Here is an 8,305-nt window from a genome sequence, read left to right as displayed (position 1 = left end):
GCTAGGGAATTCACCACTCTACAGAAACATGACAGAGACTAACAAATCGATTACTAATAAATCATTACATTACATTACAGGCATTTGGCAGACGCTCTTATCCAGAGCGACGTACAACAAAGTGTATAACCATAACCAGGAACAAGTATGACGAAAACCCTAGAGAGAAGTACCGGTCCAAGTTCAGGGAACAACCGCATAGTTCAACTTGGACCCTGAAGGTTAAACTGATTAACACTAAATCATTACAAGAACAGTCACAGCATTCCACAGAATTTCCGAAAATCACAATACACAGACAACCTTATAATTTTAATCACCATTTAAATTATGTCTTATTTATTCTTTTAGTTCAGCAAAAGAAAATAGGCTTTTAGAGAATCAAATACAATTAGACCATATCAAGGAGCACAATCATGTGAAAGATTACACGCATACAGTTAATTTTGTTGGTTGAACAGAAACTCATAGTATTGTGTCTCTGGACACCCCTAGTACACGGCTTTCATTTTAAGAAAGAAATCTCAGCGATGTTGATACATAATTGACATTTAGCTAGTTTTAGCTGAGCTGGAGAAAGTGTGTTTGTGAACGGGCGAGGGGGTGATTCATGCTTTAATTTTTAAACAGTTAGTTAAGAACAAATGTTGATTGAATCCTGGCCATTTCCTGTAATAAACAGTACTGCAAAATTTGAAATAAGAATTGGTCAATTTATGTGAGCTTTTTTGCATCGGCTATTTTATTTCCAAATAGATTTTGCTGTAGCTCCTGCTCTGTCTTTAACAGCAGCTGCCGCTCTCTTGGTGGCTTCACTCATGGTCTCCGCTTCCATCGCAGCTCATGCCCTAATTGCCAACCCCACAACCACACCAAAAAGGGCTGCTGCTCCAGCTACACCTACCGGTCCCACCGCTACCATTGATGCTGTTACAGCCTGTACTGTGGTTTCTACTCTTGCTTCTACTGCTGCTTGGGTCAGCATGTTGGTTGCTACAGTGAAAGGTTGTTCAATTTTTTGTGCTGTAATAAGTTGCAGAATATGAGCTACATGTCTTACAAGACCCAGCAATGCACCACACAGAGCCCCTACTGTTGCGCCTACTAGCAGGTTTAACAACCGTTGCCATATGCTCTGTGTGGCCTCTTCTCTTGTTTCTCCGTTTGCCATTTCCTCTTTTATGGCTTGTTCCACAGCTTGGAGCATCTCGTTGGTGTAGCACTTCCCTCCGTTCCGTTCCACCATCTGATCAATCGTGTTCAGCAGCTCTTTGATTTGAACGGCGTTGCTTCTGACTTCACCGTCGCCTTCAGTGTGGTTATTCCAGTATTTGTTATCGATGACATGAAACCGGTTTCCACACTTTTGGACAATTTTTTTCAGACGGTCATTTTCATCCACAAACTGCTGGATGGTCACGTCGTTGTCAAGCTGGTCTCCGTTGGTAAACAGGACAACAGCGTGCTTCAGAGCCTTCTCCCCAAAAATTTTCAGAATATCATCTACTGCTTTATTCTCCTCTGCTGTCTGCCTCCCCACAGACAACACTATGACAAAGGCGTGAGGTCCAGGAGCACACTTTGTGATGCACTTGACTATTTTAGGTTTTAGTGCTTCATCAGTGCAGTCAGTTGAACACAACCCTGGTGTGTCGATCACAGTGATTTTCCTCCCATCAACAGTCGCTGTTTTAGCCTCACATGTAGACGTATCAGATTCTGCACGACACGAAGTCTTGAACTTGTTCTCTCCCAGAATGGTGTTGCCTGTGCTGCTCTTCCCCGCTCCTGTCTTTCCCAACAGGACAATCCTCAGTTCAACTGACCCTTTGACAAATATAAATTTATATAGAATTTAAATAGAAAAATAGAAAAAGAAATGTCATATTTATAAAATACTCGGGTGCACTTACACCAGAAGCACTGAATTATATCTGTATAATCAGGTGGTCACCACGTCTGATACTGCCCAATTTAAAGAAGGCTTTCACACTGACAGAAAACCCCCCAAATTTCTGAAATCAGAACTACACCTTTATGCTACACAGCTCGCAACCAGCTTTAGATAATCTTTATGTCTTTGTTAGACTTTCATTTAAAAATAGGGTCATTGTTATATTTTATCTGCACTCTAATAACTATCTAGAAATCAGTTTTCCTCTAAAATACAAAACAAAGTTGGCAAAAATGCTGCTGAATTACTTACCTGGCATTATACTTTTCTGGAATTGTCTTGAGAGCTGAAGAACTTGAAAATGAAAAGTTCTGATCAGACCTTCTGTTCAAGCATTAATGTCAAGAGTGGCTCTTGGATGAAATAATTTACAGGCATACACATCCAACAACATTCGTATTTCTTTGTCTGAATGTGGCAGAGCTTGTTTTACAGCCAGAACACCTGGTTCTCCTGCATGTTTTCTGTCTGACAAAAAATGGTCGCTCTGTTTTACTTTCTTTTTTCTTTATTATTTTCGTTTGTTGTTTTAGTTTATTGTTTTTGCCCTGAACCCGTGAGAGGGAAGGGTGCAGATGTTTGTGTCTGTGTGGGTGCGCTCTCTTTCTCTCCATGCGGCAACCAACGTGTTTCCTGGAATTGCTGTGTCTCCCTCCCCGGTGTGTCACGCTGGAATGTGACAGTTTTGGTGCCAAAAACCGGGAGGGAGCGGTTTCGATGTAAGCTGAATTAGCCTTTGGTTGCATTCTGGGGTGGGAGGTGTGCGGAACTCAGTTGTTTCCCAGAACTGCTGCATCCCCTCCCAGGGGCGTTGCACTGTTGTGTGACAGTGTATGGACATGTTTGTTTGTAAACTGTGTAGAAGAACGTTTCCAGGAACAGTTCAGCATTCATCATTTTTTCTTCTAACAGGTATTGGTTCATGGCTGTTTGCTTATGCTAATCACACGAACAAGATTGCGCACAAATTTACAAACAGTCAGCACTGATTATGTCATACACCTGGAATATGCACTAAAATGAAGGTCTGCACATATCATGAATCCCACATTGGTTTTTCTTAGGAACATTTTAAAGAACAAATGTAAGAATAATTTCTGAAAAGGTTTGTGAATGAGGCCCATTATAAGATAGACTGCAGCTCCACACAATGGTATTCAGGAAAGTTAAATAGTAGATAAAGTTAAGCCTTTACATATCACTGAGCATATGCGTTATACTAAACATAGCTGCTAACAAATTATTATAGTAACAAACCAATTAATTTTCTATAGCGCGACATCCTCCCCCTCTAATGGTCTGATGACTGTTTTCCCCTTTCTTTTTGAGACTGATTCATGTCTCAGATTTGTTCTGTTTTGAGGCTGAGTTTGAGACTGATTCATGTCTCAGATTTGTTCTGTTTTGAGGCTGAGTTTGAGACTGATTCATGTCTCAGATTTGTTCTGTTTTGAGGCTGAGTTTGAGACTGATTCATGTCTCAGATTTGTTCTGTTTTGAGGCTGAGTTTGAGACTGATTCATGTCTCAGATTTGTTCTGTTTTGAGGCTGAGTTTGAGACTGATTAATGTCTCAGATGTGTTCTGTTTTCTTCTCGGGTAGAAACAGGCTCTTCCTCTGAGTCACTGTGGGTCTCATGACTGGAGTCATCGGGAGGCACATCATTCACGTATGTAACATCTGATTGTTCCCCTCATCCTCAGGGTTATCTTCAGAAAGTCTTTCCAGCTTCAGTGCCTGGATCAAGCTTTAAGTTATAGCATTGCCAGTGAGGACTCAAACAGTGGAGGAGAAGAAAGTGTTGGAAGAGCTTCTGAAAATGTTTGGGAAGGAGGCTCTGATCTAATGGCTAAAGTCACATTGCCCAAAAACTGCAAACTGATGCTTATAAACAAGGCAACATAATGTTTCAGCATTATTGACATTTCTTTCCAAAAAAAATTCCTCACTCTTTCTCTTCCTCTAATCTGCATATCTATAACAGGTAGTGTCATGTTCCTGCTAAACACATGATTTACCATAAAGGCCAAGGTAAGCAGATATGCTGGAATTTACTTCCTTGTCATGTGAATAGCTAATTATTTCATCAAAGAGCCACTCTTGACATTAATGCTTGAACAGAAGGTCTGATCAGAACTTTTCATTTTCAAGTTCTTCAGCTCTCAAGACAATTCCAGAAAAGTATAATGCCAGGTAAGTAATTCAGCAGCATTTTTGCCAACTTTGTTTTGTATTTTAGAGGAAAACTGATTTCTAGATCGTTTTTAGAGTGCAGATAAAATATAACAATGACCCTATTTTTAAATGAAAGTCTAACAAAGACATAAAGATTATCTAAAGCTGGTTGCGAGCTGTGTAGCATAAAGGTGTAGTTCTGATTTCAGAAATTTGGGGGGTTTTCTGTCAGTGTGAAAGCCTTCTTTAAATTGAGCAGTATCAGACATGGTGACCACCTGATTATACAGATATAATTCAGTGCTTCTGGTGTAAGTGCACCCGAGTATTTTATAAATATGACTTTTTTTTCTATTTTTCTATTTAAATTCTATATAAATTTATATTTGTCAAAGGGTCAGTTGAACTGAGGATTGTCCTGTTGGGAAAGACAGGAGCGGGGAAGAGCAGCACAGCCAACACCATTCTGGGAAAGCTGGTCCTGACTTCGTGTCGTCCAAACTCTGATTCATATAAATGTGAGGCTGAAACAGCGACTGTTGATGGGAGGAAAATCACAGTGATCGACACACCAGGGTTTTGTTGTACTGAGCGCTCTGATGAAGCACTAAAACCTGAAATAGCCAGATGCATCTTAGAGTGTGCTCCTGGACCTCATGCCTTTGTCATAGTGCTGTCTGTGACGAAGCAGACAGCGGAGGAAAAGAAAGTGGTGGATGACATTCTGAAAATGTTTGGGGAGGAGGCTCTGAAGTACGCTGTTGTCTTGTTTACACACGGAGACCAGCTTGACGACTACGTGACCATCCAGCAGTTTGTGTATGAAAATGACCACCTGAAAGATCTTGTCCATAAGTGCGGAGGCCGACTTCATGTCATCGATAACAAATACTGGAAGAATCCTGCTGCTGGCCATGATGATGTCAGAAGCAATGCCGTTCAAATCAAAAAGCTGCTGAACACGATTGATCAGATGGTGACAGAGAACGGAGGAAAGCAATACACCAACGAGATGCTTCAAGCTGTGGAACAAGCCATAAAAGAGGAAATGGCAAAGGGAAAAACCAGAGAAGAGGCCAAACAGAGCATATGGCGATGTTTGTTAAACCTGCTAGTAGGCACAACAGTAGGGTCTCTGTGTGGTGCATTGCTGGGTCTTGTAAGACGTGTAGCTCATATTGTGCGAGCTCTTACAGCACAAACAATTGAACCACCTTTCACTGTAGCAACCAACATGCTGACCCAGGCAGCAGTAGAAACCACAGTACAGGCTGTAACAGCATCACAGGTATGGGTGGAAGTGGCAGATGTAGTTGGAGCAGGAGCCCTTTTTGGTGTGGTTGTGGGGGTGGCAATTGGGGCAGGAGCCATGATGGAAGCAGAGACCATGAGTGAAGCCGCCAAGAGAGCGGCAGCTGCTGTTAAAGACAGAGCAGGAGCTACAGCAAAATACATTGAAAACAAAATAGCCAATGCTATATGGGGAAAAAAGCATACATAAATTTGAACAATTCTCATTTCCAATGTTACAGTGCTGTTTATTACAGGAAATGGCCAGGATTCAATCAACATTTGTTCTCAACTAAAGATTTAAAAATTAAAGGCAATAATCACACCCACACCCCATTCACAAACACACTTCCAGTTCAGCTAAAACTAGCTAAATGTCAATTATGTATCAACATCGCTGAGATTTCTTTCTTAAAATGAAAGCCGTGTACTAGGGGTGTCCAGAGACAATACTATGCGTCTCTGATCAACCAACAAAATGAACTGTATGCGTGTAATCTTTCACACGATTGTGCTCCTTGATATGGTCTAATTGTATTTGATTATCTGAAAGCCTATTTTCTTTTGCTGAACTAAAAGAGTAACAAGGACATCATGTAAGTGGTGATTAAAATCATAAAGTTGTCTGTATTGTGATCTTTGGATATTCTGTAGAATGCTGTGACTGTTTTGTAATGATTTATTAGTAATCGATTTGTTAGTTTCTCTCTTGTTTCTGCAGAGTGGTGAAGGCCCTAGCCATCACCTCTATTCTTCTGATACAAAATATATGATGGTACAGTAAAATACTCCTGCTATTTTGATCATTCCTCTGAGTGGGGGCTTCTTTACACATTTATTGAACTATGTAATAAATGTATCTCTTAATGTGTTGGGAAATTAAATAAAACATGTTTTATTGTGCACAATAAATTACTGTTGGTTCATTATCCCTTTCATACCCCTTTTCTACTTTCCATGTAATCTTCCAAAGATCTTTGGTCAGCTTTCAGGAAGAAAAAATACATACAAAGCTGTGCATTTCTGCATAGGACGTTGGGTTTGGATATTCACATGCCCGTGACCCTGACCAGGATAAGCAGGTATAGATAATGGATAGATGGAGGATGGATACTCTCCTACCGTATACAGTGCCCTCCAGCATTACTACCACCCACAGTTACCATGGATTGTAAGCTCTACTATTGTGGCAGATCAGAAATGGAATGCAAAATGAAGCGAATCGGCATAATGTTTTCGGCAAACATGTAAATACAAGGGGCTATTTATAGCGCAAATACATGTGCGACGAAACAGAATATTTTATATAGAGGAATCGGGGAAGTACCCTTCCGCGTAGGCGTGGGGGGGGGGGGGGGGGGGTGTGAAAGAAGCAACAGCTATTCATTAAACTGCTAGTGGTGCTCGAATTCTGTTTTGTTGCACACATACTTGCGCTATAAATAGCCCCTTGTTTTTACATGTTTGCCGAAAGAATTACGACGATCAACGAAGATGAATGTCGCACCGGCGCTGCAGAACAGATTTCCTGTCGTTGCAGGAGTGGCCTCAGCAATGACAGAACAATCCAAATCCCTGATAATGCTGCAAATCTGAGTCGATCTGGAGAAAAGTAAGTTTCACTGGTGAATAAGATGCCAGAATAAAAATTAAAAATTAAAAGAACTCTGTAAATATAAATATATATAAAACCCCCACAATGTGAGTCAATTTACAAAATTTAAAATAAAAAAAATACCTCATCCTTTTATAGGGCAAAGGCACAAATGAGGCTAACTACTGCAAAAAAGATTAATGAATAAATGAATTCATTCAAATTATAAATTGTATTACAAAGAAAATTCTAACTAAAAAGACCTATAAAACAAAAACGTTATTCAGGATGTACAACATCCGCAGAATCCGCCCCTTTCTCACCACCTACTCAACCCAGCTCCTGGTCCAAGCAATGGTTCTATCCCGCCTGGACTACTGCAACTCTCTTCTGGCTGGACTACCGGCATCTGCCACCAGACTCCTGCAACTCATTCAGAATGCTGCGGCTCGTCTGGTCTTCAACCTCCCCAGACACTCCCACGTAACTCCCCTGCTCACTACTCTCCACTGGCTGCCTGTTGTAGCTCGAATCAAATTTAAAACATTGGTCCTAGCATACCAGGCAGTCAAGGGATCAGCCCCAGCATACCTCCACAAGATATTCAAACCCTACATGCCAGCCAGATCCCTCCGTTCTGCTACCTCAGGACGCCTAGCACCTCCCCCTCTTCTCACCTGCACTTCCAGAACACGTCTCCTGTCTGTTCTGGCCCCATGATGGTGGAATGACCTCCCTGTGGAGGTCAGAACAGCTGAGACACTGACCCATTTCAAACGACGACTGAAGACTCACCTCTTCAGGCTGCACCTCTCCCCATCCCTCCCTTCCCCCCTGTAAATGACTAAACTTAGGGTTGTAACTAGGCAGCTGTTTCGTAGGTGACTTAGTTAATGCACCTGTCTTAACGACTACTTGTATTTTTTTTCCATAGATTGCGTTGTTGCCGTTCTCGTTGTTAGTGTTAATCAGTTTAACCATCAGGGTTCAAGTTGAACTATGCGGTTGTTCCCTGTACTTGGACCGGTACTTCTCTCTAGGGGTTTCGTCATACTTGTTCCTAGTTATGGTTATACACTTTGTTGTACGTCGCTCTGGATAAGAGCGTCTGCCAAATGCCTGTAATGTAATGTAATGTAATGGAAGAAAACATGATAATCTGTCTCTGAGGAATGCCTGTGAGGCGTTCCTAAAGGAGAGAAGTCAGAGAGCTAAAGCAGGATCTGAAGTGCTCCGCAGTCTGCACAGTGAGAAACCAATTATATACTTTTAATGCACTGTGTTCCATTACA

The 8,305-nt window shown here is 41.3% G+C and overlaps 2 protein-coding genes across 2 annotated transcripts; one reads left to right on the top strand and one right to left on the bottom strand.

The window, feature by feature from the left end:
- Nucleotides 1-267: 267 nt before the first annotated feature.
- LOC135257918 (GTPase IMAP family member 4-like) lies at nt 268-2,213 on the bottom strand. The gene is made up of 2 exons (XM_064341135.1): nt 2,207-2,213; nt 268-1,827 (listed from the first exon to the last, which is right to left on the bottom strand). The coding sequence occupies exons 1-2, from the start codon at nt 2,211-2,213 to the stop codon at nt 842-844; spliced, it is 993 nt and encodes a 330-aa protein (XP_064197205.1). The 3' UTR covers nt 268-841.
- Nucleotides 2,214-4,140: 1,927 nt separating this feature from the next.
- Nucleotides 4,141-6,325, top strand: LOC135257917 (GTPase IMAP family member 9-like). Its single transcript, XM_064341134.1, has 2 exons — nt 4,141-4,147; nt 4,525-6,325. The coding sequence occupies exons 1-2, from the start codon at nt 4,141-4,143 to the stop codon at nt 5,628-5,630; spliced, it is 1,113 nt and encodes a 370-aa protein (XP_064197204.1). The 3' UTR covers nt 5,631-6,325.
- The last annotated feature ends 1,980 nt before the right edge of the window (nt 6,326-8,305 follow it).

This window comes from Anguilla rostrata, chromosome 6 (assembly GCF_018555375.3).
Source record: "Anguilla rostrata isolate EN2019 chromosome 6, ASM1855537v3, whole genome shotgun sequence".
In the NCBI taxonomy this organism is placed as follows: domain Eukaryota; kingdom Metazoa; phylum Chordata; class Actinopteri; order Anguilliformes; family Anguillidae; genus Anguilla; species Anguilla rostrata.
The sequence above is the reverse complement of the archived record's forward strand: the minus strand, read 5'-3'. Positions and strand labels throughout refer to the sequence as shown.